This window comes from Aspergillus pseudonomiae, assembly GCF_009193645.1.
Source record: "Aspergillus pseudonomiae strain CBS 119388 unplaced genomic scaffold BDV37scaffold_217, whole genome shotgun sequence".
NCBI lineage: Eukaryota > Fungi > Ascomycota > Eurotiomycetes > Eurotiales > Aspergillaceae > Aspergillus > Aspergillus pseudonomiae.
The window spans coordinates 1-14,477 of NW_022476209.1; the positions used below are offsets into that span (position 1 = coordinate 1).

The window sequence follows — 14,477 nt, forward strand, 5'->3', positions numbered from 1 at the left end:
TTTTTTCCTTTCCCAATTTCCTTGCCTTTGCTTTCCCCCTTGATCCACATCTCTACGTGCATAGGTTTCAGGCCCAAAAATGAGGACTAGGCTTTGGATCTACTGGTATGCTTTGGTAGATCCGGTCACGACAGAGTCCTCACCGATCTATTATTCTCCGTACATTTTTGCATCATGGTGCTGGATATACCCGGCTTTATCAATTGGGCGGCGTTTAGGGGAGCAATAATCGTTCGGAACAGGTTTGTCTTTCGTATCCCTTGGAAGGCAAAAGATTTACAGCTTAATGTTCATGTTTAAATGCGTTTGCTTGTTCACTATTTGATCTGATTTAGTTGGATTTCGCCTTGTTTCATTCTCGTCGTCTGCGATGGATTGGATTTTTTTTTCGATTTTGTCCATCAGTCACTTTCAAGATGACATGGTTTGATATTCACTTCGTGGGTGACAGGGAGTCCGACTGTATTTCTTTCGCCTATTTACTTCTTCGGACAGTGAATGTTTATTAGCAGTACAGGAAAGAGGCATCAAGGATGCCGTGATATACTACTAGATGGGTAGGAATGATACCTATGATACAGAATAAAATGTAGCTTACAACTGAAGTTCTTCAGTACCGCTGAATAGATTTGGTCCTACGAGGCATTCTATCAAAGAATCTCTAAACCCTTAAAGAACTCATCCGTTGTACTGCCGTCAAGCGTCCCCATTGGCGTTCTTCTCTTCGCGCAAATTGCGCTCATCTCGACTCTCACTTGCCGGATCAAAATAAGCTGGCCAGCCCGGGACAGTCAGTTCATCTGTATATCTCTGATAAACGATGTATTTCGGGTACTCACGCTTCTCACCGAAGACGGTTGTGCGAATTCCTCGTCTGTTCCCTTTATACCTTCCGGGGATCACTCGGTGAACGGTACATCTATAGCCAGCAACATAAGCATCCATCATAAACTGGGGGAAAGGACAACATAGGAGTGTAATACCGATTATCCCACATCGCAACACTACCAACAGCCCACTTCCAACGCACGTAGTGATCATCAGCGGAATGGATATGATGCGATAGGAAATCCAGAAGCTTGTCTAGACAGCATATCACGTCAATACTGAATGGTCATCGAGCCAGCCGGCACTGTTCATACACAAAAACTAGAATACTAACCTGACTCGAGTTTCTTGAGTTCTGCAAAGCCGGTTACAAACCCTGTGTTCACGTTCAGGGCTTTCAGTCCGGTGACTGGGTGTGTTCGAACGGCGGGATGGTGGGTGTCGATGGGTGGTCTGTTTGGACCGACGCCCCAGAGGTCAAGGATTGTGTCATCTATTTGGCATTAGTATGAACATGATTTTCGCTTGTTGTACAGAGGCATGGGGGGCGGACATTGGAGTCTAGAGGTGTGTACTGCGTGGAGGCCATCGAGGAACTTCTTGTAAGCGTCGCTGAGAGCGTCGTATAGGCCGTACTGGGAGACCTGATGATATTCTGGGTTAGATGGGGATATTTGGCTTAGGTTGAATGGGTGGATGGAGTATACCCATGCAGTGTCACCTCCGACGTCTGGATGCTCTTCCATTCTCAGGAGGGAATATGATGGCGCTAGTTGAGGTGAGTATCCGATATTTTATTTAGTGAGTGTGCAAGACATACGGTTAATTTCAAACGAAGTATCTGCGTGGAACTCGCCACTCGGCTTTGAGGAGTTACAGCTGCGTTGCGAATAACTGGTGCATATATATGGAATGGTGATCTTACCCATGGGGTGTAATTGGCAATCTCGCGATGATCCTCACGGCTACCGTGGATATTCACGAACTATATGATTTCGTCAGTGGAGAAAGAGCAGCCATGTATCGAGAACTATCTAACTTTTTGATCCTGTATAGCTGTTAGCCCTAGTTGGAAACCTGCGATCTAGATACTCTCTTCACTCTCACCTTCTGAGCAGGATGCTTATCCAGAACTCCTATAAGTACAAGTCAGCATCGAGACCCTCCCTACTGGAATCCTTGATACGCTACTCACCGTAATGTTGAAATAACTCAACTTGCTTTTCCGTCGTCAAGTTCTGATCCCTAAAAAACACCACACCCCTCTCGGTCACCAAAAGAGCCAGTTCATCCAGTTGCTGCTCGTTCAGCTGAGACAGTTGCACATTCTCAAGAAGGGTGCCGATTGACTCAGTCAGGTCTACAGGCTTGGCCACAGAAAATAGAGCTTTCTTTTCAGGGTCGGCAAAGAGTGCTCGGTCTTTTGATGGATTGAAGGGTTCCCGAATGGAGTCTGGAGGGACATGGTGCTTGATTTTGGGGTTGAAGTTGGGGTGGATGGTGATGGGGAAACCTGAATCAGGGGATATGTGCTTGCGCGCTTCGAGATGGGCCATTCTGAGATCGGAAGTTGATGTCCCTGCAGGTTGTTTTGGGTGTGGAGCAGTAGGGGTTGCAGTAGGCGCTTTCTACGTCTTATAAAATAGGTCTACTTCTACTTGACGGCAAAGACGGATGGATGACAAGCAGCATTACTAAATGTGCTCTCAAACACCATTCGCTTTATCATTCGAGATGTAACCGGGCCAATGATGCTATATGGGTAGCAATATCAACATGCAATGACACAATTGACCGAGGCCACTAGTTGCATCAATGGCCTGGATGGCGTCAATGCTGCCAGCCATGACATGAGCCCTAATAACCATTGGGTAGTAGACGTAGTTTCGGCACAGAAACACGCTACGAAAACAAACTTGAACTCAGAATTGTTAGTGCAATCCGACATTTATTTCTCAGGTTGGAAATGCCTTCAGACTAGAGGATCGATGGCAATGATACCATAAGTCCCTGGGATCGCTCTATCGGCACCCCATTCAACCCCCGCAATTGGAGGGGGGTTGTCGCAACTCATGTCATATCTAGACTTCTATATTCTTCCTATTTAGTTGCTAAATACATCCTGGTCCTCGGCTTCTCTTATGCGAAGCCCTAACTTACCTAACTTGGTTAAACCTACCTAACCTTCAGAAAGTACCAAGATGGGTGAATCAAAGACGCTCGCCCATGATTCAACACAAGAGCTTTCTGGGGATGAAACCACTGTCCTCGGAGGTCATGATGGACTATGGATTCAATTCCTGACATGGACACGATGGTATCCAAGAGACATGAATCATTTAGAAAAGCGACTGGTACTGAAATTGGACGTTCTGATTCTGACATTCGGCTGTCTTTCGTTCTTCACGAAATACCTTGACCAGCAGGCCATTACAAATGCTTACGTATCGTAGGTTCGCTCCATTGCAATGTCCTCAAGCAAATTCAACAGAGACTAACAGTAATACACAGAGGAATGAAAGAAGACATTGGACTCGTCGGTAATGAACTCAATTACATTACAGCCGCATTCTGGGCAGCATATTGTGCATCCATGATCCCTGCATGCTATTTTCTGACCAGAAGTCGAATCGATATCATTCTACCTACGTTAGAAGCCGGGTGGGGCCTGTTCACATTTGGATGTGCCTGGGCACAGAATCCGGGCACTATCTACGCGATGCGGGTTCTCATCGGCATCTGCGAATCGTGCTCCTTTACCGGCGTGATATATGTCATTGGATCGTGGTATAAGCCTGAAGAAATCGGTCGTCGAGTGTCTCTGTTCTTCATCGCATCACCTCTGGGGACAATGTTCGCTGGCTATCTTCAGGCGGCCGCGTATACCAATCTGAACAATACGCATGGATTGGCCGGGTGGAGGTATTCATCTATGAGCCACTTGTACAACAATGAATATCAGGGCTCATAAGCTTCATAGGTGGCTTTTCATCGTCTGCACTATCATCACAATACCAATATGTATCCTGTACGTCCGGACTCACCACCTTCGATACAGGGACAATACTAACTGGACACAGAGGCTATATAGCATTCCTAGACGTCCCGCATCGTGCGAAGCCCCGGTTCCTAACTCATAAAGAGCACGCACTCGCCAATTCCCGCCTCGTAGGCCTCACAGCTCCAAGCCAACTGAAAGTCTCCCGTGACATTTTTAAGCGTGTGCTCGGCCGTTGGCACTGGTACGTCTTCGTTGCGCAGTGGATCCTCATTGACCAGAACTTTCTGGCTTCGTCCACACCATTCAGTTTGTACCTCAAAGCAAAACCGGACCTCTATTCTGTCACAAGAATCAATACCCTCCCGACAATTGCAACGGCTGTTTCTATTGTAGCTGCCTTGATCGCGGGGACCGCGGCGGACAAGAAGAGGAATTTCTGGCTTCCTTCTATCATCACTACAATTCCAGTTCTATTGGGTCTTGTTTTGCTGGTAGTTTGGGATGTGGGTGAGGCTGGACGACTGGCAGGCTTTATTCTTACCGGAGCTGAGGGTGGTGAGTACCAAAACTCTCTTGCATAAACACATTCATCCTTTTATCTTCATCCACCACCGCCACTGAGATATTGTTCTAATGAAGCCTATTATCTAGCAATGAGCCCTCTCACAATGAGCTGGGCAACCGTAACGATGGCTAACGACGCCGAAGAGCGTGCAATTGTGACGGCCAGTATGAACGCTATCGGCCAAGCCATGTCCGCTTGGACACAACTATTACAGTACCCAGCAGTGGAAGCCCCGAACTTCAGGGGAGGGTTTATCTCGAATCTGGCAACAACCGTGGCGCAGTTGGCGGTTGTTGCGATTATGTTGTTGCTCACTCGTTGGGATGCCCGAAGGAAGAAAGTGTTGAATCTATCGGCAATATAGTTATGAAGATGGCTGGGGTGTCGTATACAATGTTGGAACTGGAATAAATTCTAGAACTTTCTGTTAAAAGTTATTTTAGAGCCATTGATGTTAGTTGATCGACTTGCCATAAGGCAGAATCTTATTGTACTGAATGGTTCTTATCTCTTCAGGTTCTCGTCCGGCCGGTAAATTTATAGTGGAGAAGGGCATTATGTTCGGCCAATTGTTAAGCTCGATGCCATTGAAAGGGCGCGGAATTATGTTACTGTGGCCTTACCAAAGGACAATGCTGTCTAGTATAAGTCTATAACACCTTCTCGTTTCTTATCGATAATTCTCCCTGGTCTTTCGATATTTCTTTCTTTGTCTATAGTTTATTCCTCACGTTTGGTCTTGTTGTCCTAATAAAGAAGACCATGACCGGTACTCACCCCACGCAGCGGAAGCCATGGATCGAGACGCCGTTGATAGAGTCTGCGACATTGTCAAAGGCAGCAGGATGGCAAGTACATTTACTCTATTGATCTAATACCTTTTATACATCGTTGTTAATGTCTATATAGTAGAGTCTTTCTGAAACTAGAACTGCTTCAACCTTCAGGGTCCTTCAAGTCGAGGTAGACCATCTGAAACTTCCACAAGAACTATCAAGAAGCACAGAAGTAACTCATATTCATTGCAGAGGTATCGGAAATCTGATTCGCAGCGCTCTCCTGGATCCTGCAAACAAAGACAAGGAGCTTCACTTCTACAGTTCTTCGGGCGGAAATGCAGGGCTAGCCGCCGTCATCGCAGCCCGAGATCTGGGCTGCCACTGCACAGTCGTCGTACCACATAGCACCAAGCCTCTCATGATTAGCAAGCTGCGCGCTGCTGGAGCTACAGATGTGATCCAGCATGGGTCAAGCTGGTTCGAGGCCGACACTTATCTACGGCAAACCTTCATCGAAAAGGAGGCAGACGAGAAAGACGCTGACGCGGCTGAGCAACGGAACATCTATGTGCCCCCATTTGATCATCCAGATGTCTGGAAAGGTGCGGGGACAATGGTTTCGGAAATTGCTACCCAGTTACCGCCCAGAGACACTCCTGCAGGCTATGCTTTCCCCGCTGATGCCATTGTATGTAGCGTTGGTGGCGGAGGTCTTTTTAATGGGATTGTGGAAGGACTTGGTGATTACATGCGATCTCATCCGACACCAGACTTGATAACTGGTACAACGTCGAAGAATGTCTGTGTGTTGGCTGCTGAGACGAATGGAGCAGATTCTCTGGCGCTCTCGCTGCGGAGCGGAAGTCTGCAGTCTCTTCCGGCGATCTCGTCCCTGGCGACTTCTTTGGGTGCGCTTCGTGTGGCTCCTCAGACTTTGAAGAATGCTCAGTCACCACCAGCCGGTGTTGACGTTGTCAGTGTTGTTGGATCCGACGCTGAGGCCGCGAAGGGAATCATTTACTTGGCTGATGAGCTTCGGTTGCAGGTGGAGCTGGCATGCGGGATCAGTGTTGAAATAGCGGCAGGGTCAAGGTTGAGGGAAGCTGTTCCAGATCTTACTCCGGACAGTCGGGTGGTTGTGGTTGTTTGTGGAGGAAGCAATATCACCGCGGAGATGATTGCTGAATATCGGCAGAGATTGCAGAATGAATGGAAATAGACATTATCGCATCTTCCTTCTTCTTCGGCATATTGCGCAACACGAAATTGCAGTACCCATGGTATTCAAATATATGATAGCATAGCGAAATATTCAAATTGTCTCTGGCGTTGGATGCATGTGCCTCATACTGCAATCTCGTGACTTGTCCTTTCTCTTCCTTTTGCTACCAACACCAATGCCTTTTGTGCTTCAAACAACTATTAACATGTGCAGAAGTATTTCATTATACCCAATATCACGACTTCTCAAGCATTGTAGACTTGTGTTCTGCAATGCACTTGCCTTCAACAAGCTACCAAGGGCATTGTCACCTGTCCTTGGTGCGAGATCTGACACACTTCTCTATCTCTCTAGCTTCATGTAAAGATTCACTCTCGATGAAGTGAAGGTCAAACTTATCGTGGCCCCGACAACACAAGCTATCTTTAATAACAAACATATCAAGGCTCAATCTCAACAGATTTCCAGTGTTTCATCATAACACTCCTCCTTGACGATATATTGTTGCTGAAGACTCATATCTGTGCTTGCTGTTTTCAATCTCTTAGCTTCTATGCTATCTCTCATTAGCCACTCACTTTTGACACTATCTACTATAACTTCTTTGTCACTTCTTTCTTCTACTCCTCTATCTAGTGTCCATACGCTACCCTAAATTGGAAAAATGGATGACCAAGTCATCAATTTAGCTCAGCTTCATTACATAGCTGAGCAGCAGGCTCGGCACTCATGTATATGGGAGGGTCAGGAACATTGTAAGTCTTGCGCCATACTTTGTTATAGCAAGGGAGATATTCTAATACTATCTGTGCTAGCACACCAGTACCCTAACTTCAAGGAGTCATGGGCGTTAGTAACACCGAGACTTCGCCAAGAGTACACCGAGCGAGTCCAGATACTTGCCTCAATGTCTACGCCGATGGAAGCACAAGCCGACTATGAGAGCAGTTTGAAAACTCTCTATGAAACATGCTTTGCAAGCATGACCCAGCTTGAGGCTGAGATGACTTCGTCCATACCCAGTGAGTACCACATCCGCTTGGCAAATGTTGAGCGCTAATAGTTATAAGTATCCACATTCAAAGCCCAACTCGGTCACCTCGGTACAGAGGTGTTAGCCGAGTTGTGCCAGGGGGCCGACGATGAAGATGGTGAAGACGGTGACGATGACGATGCCGCATACTCTAACGATGAGGATGTGGAAATGACCGAAAGAGATATCTCTCCGACCCATGACCCAAGAAAAACCGAAGACCCCATGATACCTGCCCTGGAATCTGCTGTCGACGCAGGAGTACTAGCGTTAGAGAATCTCCAGCGCGTCCTCAATAGGTCTGATGTCTGGTTGGGTGACGCTAATTGGAAAGACGACATTGAATTGGCACTTTCCTTTTCTCAGACGGAAAAAGTGATTATCGGGGTTGTTGGTAGCACTGGTGTCGGAAAATCGTCTCTCATCAATGCCATCGCCGATGAGGAAAACATACTCGCAACAAACTGCATGCGGGCCTCCACTGCAGTGGCAACGGAGCTGTCATACAACGATGGAGAGTTCCGGTACAAAGAACGCATTGAATTCATCCAACGCAGCGAGTGGGAACACGAACTACGCATCCTTTTCAAAGAGCTCTGCGACAGCTTGAGGGATGTCACCCGAGAGAACATTCCAAAGGATTCTAATGCCGGTGTTGCACTTGACAAGATCAAAGCTGTGTACCCCTCACTGGAGATGGAAAACATCACCAACACATCAGTTGAGAAGCTCTTGGAGGATCAGAAAGTCTTGAGTCTGCTTGGTAGTACCTTAATCTTTGAAGAGGACAAGGCCCGAGTCTTCTCTCGGAAACTGAAGTCTTACATCGATAGCAAGGGCAAAAGGCACAACTCGAAGAACCCTTCACAGAGGGGCAGTGATATAAGGCTCTGGCCGCTTATTCGCGTGGTTCGAATTTATGTAAAAGCAAAGGCGCTGTCTACCGGAGCTGTTCTTGTCGACTTGCCTGGTGTCTTTGACTCTAATGCTGCGCGCGTGGCGGTTGCAGAAGACTATATGAAACGTTGCTCAGCTCATTGGGTTATCTCGCCCATTAATCGAGCTGTGGATGACAAAGTTGCCCATGACCTTCTAGGGCAGAACTTCAAGATGCAAATGCATATGGATTGTGCTTTCAATAACATCACCTTCATATGCACCAAGACAGACGATATCTCTGTGAGTGAAGTACAGGACTCTCTAAGACTGGCGCTGCCGTCAGTGAAGAGGCGAGAACAACAAAACAAACTATGTACTCAGCTAAAAGTCGAGGTGAATGAGCTTGAAAAGAGGAAAGAATATATTCTGGACGATATTGGCTCTATTTCTGACGAGATCGAGGAGTTCGAAGCTAGGCTGTCCAGTGAAGAGTCCCATTTGAGCCAATCTGACAATATGCCCAACAAAGAAAAGATGTCCAGTGAGGTTGAGATGAGCGGGAGAACCGACTCTAACAAGAATGATATGACAACGGCTCCTGTTGATATCTCCGCCACTGAAGTGCAAAAGTCGAGTCACTCTGAAACTGAAGACCGGATGAGGCAGCATCAGGCTCTTAAAGCCGAGAGGAAACAACTTGAACAACAGCGACGCCAACTCAACCAACAGATCAAAATCAAAAAAGCAGAATCAAAGCGGCTTAAGGAAGAAACCGAGAATATGAAAACAGACATTATCCGGGAATGCATCAACGCCAGAAATATCTACTCAAAGGAGGAGATCAAAAAGGACTTTGCGTGCGGCATCCACGAGTTAGATCAAGAGTTTGGAGAGGATGAAGATCAGACAGCGATTTCTAGCTTAAATTTGCCAGCTAGAGACTATGAAAAACTGGCGAACGAACTTCCTGTGTTCTGCGTGTCCACAAAGGCATACCAAAAGCTTTGTGGTAGACTTCGGAAGGAAGTCCATGTGACTGGTTTTACAAAGCTGGAGGATACTGAAATACCCCAGTTACAGCGCCATTGCATAAACTTGACCGAAAAAGCAAGGGAAGCATCGGCATTGCGATTGTTAGCTCAACTGAAAAGGCTGTTCCAATCGATGTCATTATGGTCGCTGGCAACTAGTCCGGCACATATCATGTCGGACGAGAAGATACAAGAATTGGAAACCGGATTCAACTTGGCCGTGGATAACTTAAGAAAGGTATGCTTCTTATCTAGGCATTCAGAAATTTTTGCTTAATCCGTTAGGTTATGGAAAAGCAGGTTTGCGAGCACTCTGATGCACTTCTTCAAACATTTGAAGTGAACATCATCAATCGACTTGGTATGTGACTCCGTCAATGCATTTTGCTTTCGTCTGACAGATACGAATAATGTAGACCGAGCAGTAAAACATGCCTGCGGGGAAATTCCTCGCATAATCTCTCAGTGGAATGCACCCCGTAACGAAGGAGGTCTCGCGTTCAATACGTACCGGGCCATTTGTCGTCGTCAAGGAGTATTCAAGGAAAGAGACTGGAACCAGGAACTGTATGCAACCCGGCACCGTGTCTTTGTTATTCTGGACAATACTCACATTACAGCAGAGCCAATCCTTTGTTAGACAAGATCGTCGGCGGTTGGACAAGAACATTCTGTGTGAAAGTTCCTCTACATCTCAATGAGTTTGCTGTCGGCATGGAAGGCAGCCTGCAAGACTTTCACAGCAGAGCAATGGCCCTCGCTGATAGAGGCGCCCCCACCAACAGGAATACTGAAATGCCGGAAGTGATGCTAAGCACCTATTGTAAAACTCTAGGGTATGAGCTCAAGCCGCTGGAAGCATCAATAAAGTCAGAGCAAAAGGAATTGAACAGGATATTTGCCAAGACGATTGAAGCAGAGCTACGGCAGGCGTATCAAGAGTGTGCGGATCAGTCTGGTAAGTTTTCAGTTATTATTCTTTATCCGTGGGATAAGGAAGGGAAGGAACATGAGACTTCTTAACTCTATTCCCCATCTTGACCGGAATTCTCCAAACGGGTGATACATCTCATAGAATCTTCTGACACAGCGCACATAGGCCGGTATTCCTTGGTCCGCATGAGAGACATAATGACTCGCCAGGCGGCAGACAATTGTTCCTCTGTGCTTGGAATCAGTGCCGAGCGAGCACTACAAAACATAATGGATCTGCTGAACATGACACGAGAAAAGCTAGGACATCTGGTAGAATCGACCGTGAACCACGTGTCGCGCGACTACCGCACGGCTATCATCGAACCTCAGATCCGGAAGTTCTCTGCTGACCAGATAACCCTCAAAAATGAGGTAACCAAGATCATACAGAGCGCAGAGGCAAAGATACATCTAGATCAACTTCTGGGGCTTAACAATGAACCAAATGGTCAGACAGTCCTAGTACCACCTGCTGCACCCGAAGTCTTGGTAAAGAGCGAAGAGGAACCAGAAGTGAAATACGAGGAGGAGATCCCCATTCAGGTAGAAGACATATGGGGTCTGCACCCAGGACTTGAGTTTGTTTATAACGACTTATTCAAGCCGGAGGCAGAGCGCGAGTAAAAACCAAAGGGGCTGTCATCTATGGGACACGAGCTGCAATGGACGTAGTATGCTATGCTGAGCGAACTTTGGATGATCTGATAATTCGTGTTTCTGGGGGATTTTCGAACATTAATGGCAGATGGTTGAAGCATAGTCCCATGTCTCTGGAAGACACGGGATGAGGTGCGCAATTGGATTGATGGTGTTGTTGATTTTGGATTTTTCCATGCTGAACGTGAACGACTTGATTTCTCAGTTTCGTGGATGGCTCTTGGTTGTTGTTAGCAGCTTTGGAACTTATCGCCTCTGACGTGAATAGGGTTTATTCTGGAAATGAACCTTTCATTTCATCTTCTATTGCATCAATCTTCTGGCGTAATTACTGGCCATGTGCCTGTAACAGCAAAATAGCAAAACTTCCAATCCTACCCATAATGAGAAAGAAACATGCTACGAAACGAACCACGTATAATAAATCATCAACATATCCATTGATCTCATCAGCTACCCGATAATGGCTAAGCCACTGGTATTTCGCAAATAAATCCCAACATAAACATAGCAGCATCGCAGACCACACGCAAATGAGTAAATAGTATCAATAGGTAGCAAGCATAAGACCCAAGAGTATATAACGCCCGAATGTAGCCACTAAGATGTTCCACTGTTTGTCTTCACCCACTTCAACACATCCTTGCAGACAGAGAGCAGGGAGTGATCTTTGGGAAAGTGGAAGCGAAAAAAAAAAGGGAAGTAAAAAAAGTCACAAATAAAACATGCGTCCCATCTATGCTAGGTTGGGAAGGAATAAAAAAAATGGGGTTGAAACTGGAAAGAAGATAAGAGGTAGATAAAGAAGCAAAGCAGCAAGTCTATAGCATCGTGCTTAACAATCCGAAATCATGCATGCACCGGGGGGAATATCGAAGACCGCTTATAGATGAGACGGCGTAAGATGGATTGATCGACGCAAGGTAGGAAAAGAGTAAAGGGTGGAGAACGAGATGATTGCCCTGGCACTGATAAATGCAACCACGGACGAGACTTGTCGGTCGTTTATTAGAGATTCCTTTTTTTTTCAAATTTGACCTTCTGTTTCTTCTTCAAGATTTATATGTTCTGTTATCCCTGTCGTGTTGAATATGTGCAGTCCATGGGGCTGCTGTGGATTAGAAGGGGAATCCGCCCGGGAATCCGCCGCGGGACTGCTGGCCGCCACCGAAGGGGTTTCCGCCGGCTTGAGCGAAACCACCGCCGCCGCCGCCGTTCATCATGTTAAAGAGGATGTTGGGGTCGATGTTGATATGGGTGCCGCCCATGCCACCCATGCCACCCATGCCGCCCATTCCACCCATACCGCCCATGCCACCCATGCCGCCGAAGCCGCCGAAGCCACCATGGCCACCGAACATGTCGGATGGGTCAATGAGGTCATCACCGTTGTCATAAGCCGCACGTTTCCTAAACTTTTGTTAGAAAGCCTGTATTTAAAAAATATATAGACGAAAGACAGAAGGGGACATACTGGGAATCGATCAGGGTCTCATAAGCTTCTCCGATCTCCTTGAACTTCTCATCACCTTGAGGATCATCACGGTTCTTATCCGGGTGGTACTGGATGGCCAGCTTGCGGTAGGCCTTCTTGATCTCATGGTCGGAAGCATCCTTTGACACACCCAAGATCTTGTAGTAATCCTTCCGCTGGGCCTTCTTGAGCTCAAATTCAGCCTTGCGAATCTCTTCCTGGATACCCTTTTCGGTGGGGTTGGATTCTGCCACGGCCTTGTAATCGCGCACTGCTTCTTCCCAGTTGCCAGCACCGCCGTGGGCCTTGGCACGTATCTTCTGTGCCTTGACATACGACGGATCCAACCGCAGGGCCTCCGTGCAGTCGTTGACTGCGTTATCGTATTCCTTCAGGTTGATGTGTGCTTGGGCACGATTCTGTAGAATCTTTGCGTTCATGTCCTTGTTGGTCGGGTCTACCTCCAAAGCCTGCGACCAGAGGTCGATCGCCTTGCGGTAATCCTTGGCCTTGAAGGCATTATTACCCTCCTCCTTCGTGCGCATCAACTTCTGAACGGTACGAAGTAGTTTGATAGCCGACTTCATATCAGGATCCAAGCTGATACAGATTTTAAGGGTTTTCAGCGCCTGTTCCGTCTCTCCCAGACCGTAGAATGCACGGGCACGGATCATCAGAGCATCAGGATCTTGGTTGTTCTGTCGAAGCATGTTCATGGCAATATCCTGTGCCTTTGCAAACGAATTCTCGTTTGCCATCTTCAGCTGTGCTTCCGCAGTCATCAAGGTCCACTTGCGGGGCTCCTTAACGCCATTGCCCAGGAGCGCTCTCGCCTGGTCCAGACAGAACAGAGCCATCGACACTCCCCGTTCCTGAGCCAGGGTCTCTTCCGCTTGTGTCACGAAGCGAATCATCTTCTCAGCAGGCGCACGATCGGTCGCCGAGGCGGGAGGGTCCGTGCGAGAGAGGACATTAAGTGCCTCTGAAGGGCGGCCCAGACTAGTGAGGATACGGGCCAGACGGTACTGAATCTTAGCGTTGGACGGATCAAGCTCAAGAGCCCGTTCACAGTCTTCGAGAGCATTTATATACTGATGGGCGGCCATGTGCGCCGCCGCCCGGTTGGACAGGTACACGGAAGAATTAGGGTTAATCTCAACGGCTAAAAGTTTGTCAGCAGAAGCAACAATGAGACCGTCGCAGAAGAGCGCCCACCTTTGCTGAACTCTTCAATAGCCCGAGCATAATTACGGTCCTTGAAGAATTTATTTCCTGCCAACTTAAAGGAATCCGCTTCAGCGGTCGTTCCATTTGATCTATGAGGAGGGGGGGTAGGGCTCTTTTCGGCATGCGTTCCGTTCACACCGTTAGCGGAGGACGACAGACGAGGATCATTGCTGTCGATGTCCATCGAGCTCCGGTCAGCAGCAGCAGCCATGGCTGATAGGCGACGTAGCTCGTCGGGAGGAAGATTTAACGGATGAAGATCGGGGTCGTGCTTCTTGAACCGGTGAACGGTCGAAGCACGGGAGAAAGTAGGGCGTGAAGCGGAGGAAGAGAAACTGCCCTTAGACGTAGCAGAGGAATGTGTTGGACGGTGACAGGATTTGGAGTGTGAAGGAGTGGACGACGACCGACTGTGGGCCGGACGAGTCGAGGATTTGCGTGGAAGATTCGGTTGAGGAGGAGCAGTCGCCGCAGCAGTGGGTTGGTACGGTGGAGGGGGTGGAGGATTTCTCCGGGTACTATAAGAATGACGGGGAGAAGAAGAGGCTGGAGGCGACGACGGAGAGACTCTAGGAGGTGGCGGAGGAGGAGAAGAAGAAGAAGAAGAAGAGACCGGTGTCGGATTCGGAGTCAGAGTTGAGAGATCCGGATGCTGAATTTGCTTGGATTTGGATCTCTTGGATTTGTGACGAGAGAAAAGTTGCGGAAGAACCATCGCTCTGATTGGTCGTGGCCGATCGAATTGCAACGAAGGCGGTGGAAGTTCAGAGTTTGATATCAATTCTTTTTTTTTTTTCCTTTACTTC

General features: G+C 47.6%; 6 protein-coding genes across 6 annotated transcripts; 3 read left to right on the forward strand and 3 right to left on the reverse strand.

Moving 5' to 3' along the window:
• Positions 1 to 605: 605 nt before the first annotated feature.
• BDV37DRAFT_292991 (TauD/TfdA dioxygenase family protein) lies at positions 606 to 2,540 on the reverse strand. Its single transcript, XM_032089292.1, has 8 exons — positions 2,024 to 2,540; positions 1,936 to 1,964; positions 1,754 to 1,813; positions 1,382 to 1,472; positions 1,163 to 1,321; positions 984 to 1,083; positions 840 to 919; positions 606 to 773 (listed from the first exon to the last, which is right to left on the reverse strand). Exons 1-8 carry the CDS (start codon positions 2,382 to 2,384, stop codon positions 697 to 699), a joined length of 957 nt encoding a protein of 318 aa, XP_031934220.1. The 5' UTR covers positions 2,385 to 2,540; the 3' UTR covers positions 606 to 696.
• A 489-nt stretch (positions 2,541 to 3,029) lies between these two features.
• Positions 3,030 to 4,758, forward strand: BDV37DRAFT_292993 (major facilitator superfamily domain-containing protein; the record flags this gene model as incomplete). Its single annotated transcript, XM_032089293.1, has 5 exons — positions 3,030 to 3,277; positions 3,340 to 3,771; positions 3,801 to 3,856; positions 3,920 to 4,384; positions 4,481 to 4,758. 5 exons carry the CDS (start codon positions 3,030 to 3,032, stop codon positions 4,756 to 4,758), a joined length of 1,479 nt encoding a protein of 492 aa, XP_031934221.1.
• Positions 4,759 to 4,964: 206 nt separating this feature from the next.
• Positions 4,965 to 6,772, forward strand: BDV37DRAFT_267133 (putative L-serine dehydratase). The gene is made up of 3 exons (XM_032083986.1): positions 4,965 to 5,242; positions 5,304 to 5,357; positions 5,423 to 6,772. Exons 1-3 carry the CDS (start codon positions 5,157 to 5,159, stop codon positions 6,390 to 6,392), a joined length of 1,110 nt encoding a protein of 369 aa, XP_031934222.1. The 5' UTR covers positions 4,965 to 5,156; the 3' UTR covers positions 6,393 to 6,772.
• A 287-nt stretch (positions 6,773 to 7,059) lies between these two features.
• On the forward strand, positions 7,060 to 10,937 carry BDV37DRAFT_289884 (uncharacterized protein; the record flags this gene model as incomplete). The annotated part of the gene is made up of 7 exons (XM_032088576.1): positions 7,060 to 7,150; positions 7,211 to 7,417; positions 7,466 to 9,576; positions 9,624 to 9,699; positions 9,755 to 9,905; positions 9,962 to 10,296; positions 10,438 to 10,937. The coding sequence occupies 7 exons, from the start codon at positions 7,060 to 7,062 to the stop codon at positions 10,935 to 10,937; spliced, it is 3,471 nt and encodes a 1,156-aa protein (XP_031934223.1).
• Positions 10,725 to 11,751, reverse strand: BDV37DRAFT_267137 (uncharacterized protein). The gene has a single exon (XM_032083987.1). It carries the CDS (start codon positions 11,485 to 11,487, stop codon positions 11,299 to 11,301), a length of 189 nt encoding a protein of 62 aa, XP_031934224.1. The 5' UTR covers positions 11,488 to 11,751; the 3' UTR covers positions 10,725 to 11,298.
• Positions 11,752 to 12,088: 337 nt separating this feature from the next.
• BDV37DRAFT_277315 (DnaJ and TPR domain protein) lies at positions 12,089 to 13,882 on the reverse strand (the record flags this gene model as incomplete). Its single annotated transcript, XM_032085739.1, has 3 exons — positions 12,089 to 12,380; positions 12,445 to 13,606; positions 13,660 to 13,882. The coding sequence occupies 3 exons, from the start codon at positions 13,880 to 13,882 to the stop codon at positions 12,089 to 12,091; spliced, it is 1,677 nt and encodes a 558-aa protein (XP_031934225.1).
• Between the last annotated feature and the right edge of the window lie 595 nt (positions 13,883 to 14,477).

Excerpts from the sequence above, each read along its gene's own strand:
- BDV37DRAFT_292991 (XM_032089292.1), bottom strand. The coding sequence starts at position 2,384 with ATGGCCCATCTCGAAGCGCGCAAGCACATATCCCCTGATTCAGGTTTC. Across the intron at positions 1,473-1,753 it reads TTGCCAATTACACCCCATGG|GTCTCCCAGTACGGCCTATA; the intron begins GTAAGATCACCA and ends GAATATCATCAG. Across the intron at positions 920-983 it reads GTTGCGATGTGGGATAATCG|ATGTACCGTTCACCGAGTGA; the intron begins GTATTACACTCC and ends TGCTGGCTATAG.
- BDV37DRAFT_267133 (XM_032083986.1), top strand. The coding sequence starts at position 5,157 with ATGACCGGTACTCACCCCACGCAGCGGAAGCCATGGATCGAGACGCCG. Across the intron at positions 5,243-5,303 it reads TTGTCAAAGGCAGCAGGATG|TAGAGTCTTTCTGAAACTAG; the intron begins GCAAGTACATTT and ends ATGTCTATATAG. Across the intron at positions 5,358-5,422 it reads TCAGGGTCCTTCAAGTCGAG|AGGTATCGGAAATCTGATTC; the intron begins GTAGACCATCTG and ends TATTCATTGCAG.
- BDV37DRAFT_267137 (XM_032083987.1), bottom strand. The coding sequence starts at position 11,487 with ATGCTGCTATGTTTATGTTGGGATTTATTTGCGAAATACCAGTGGCTT.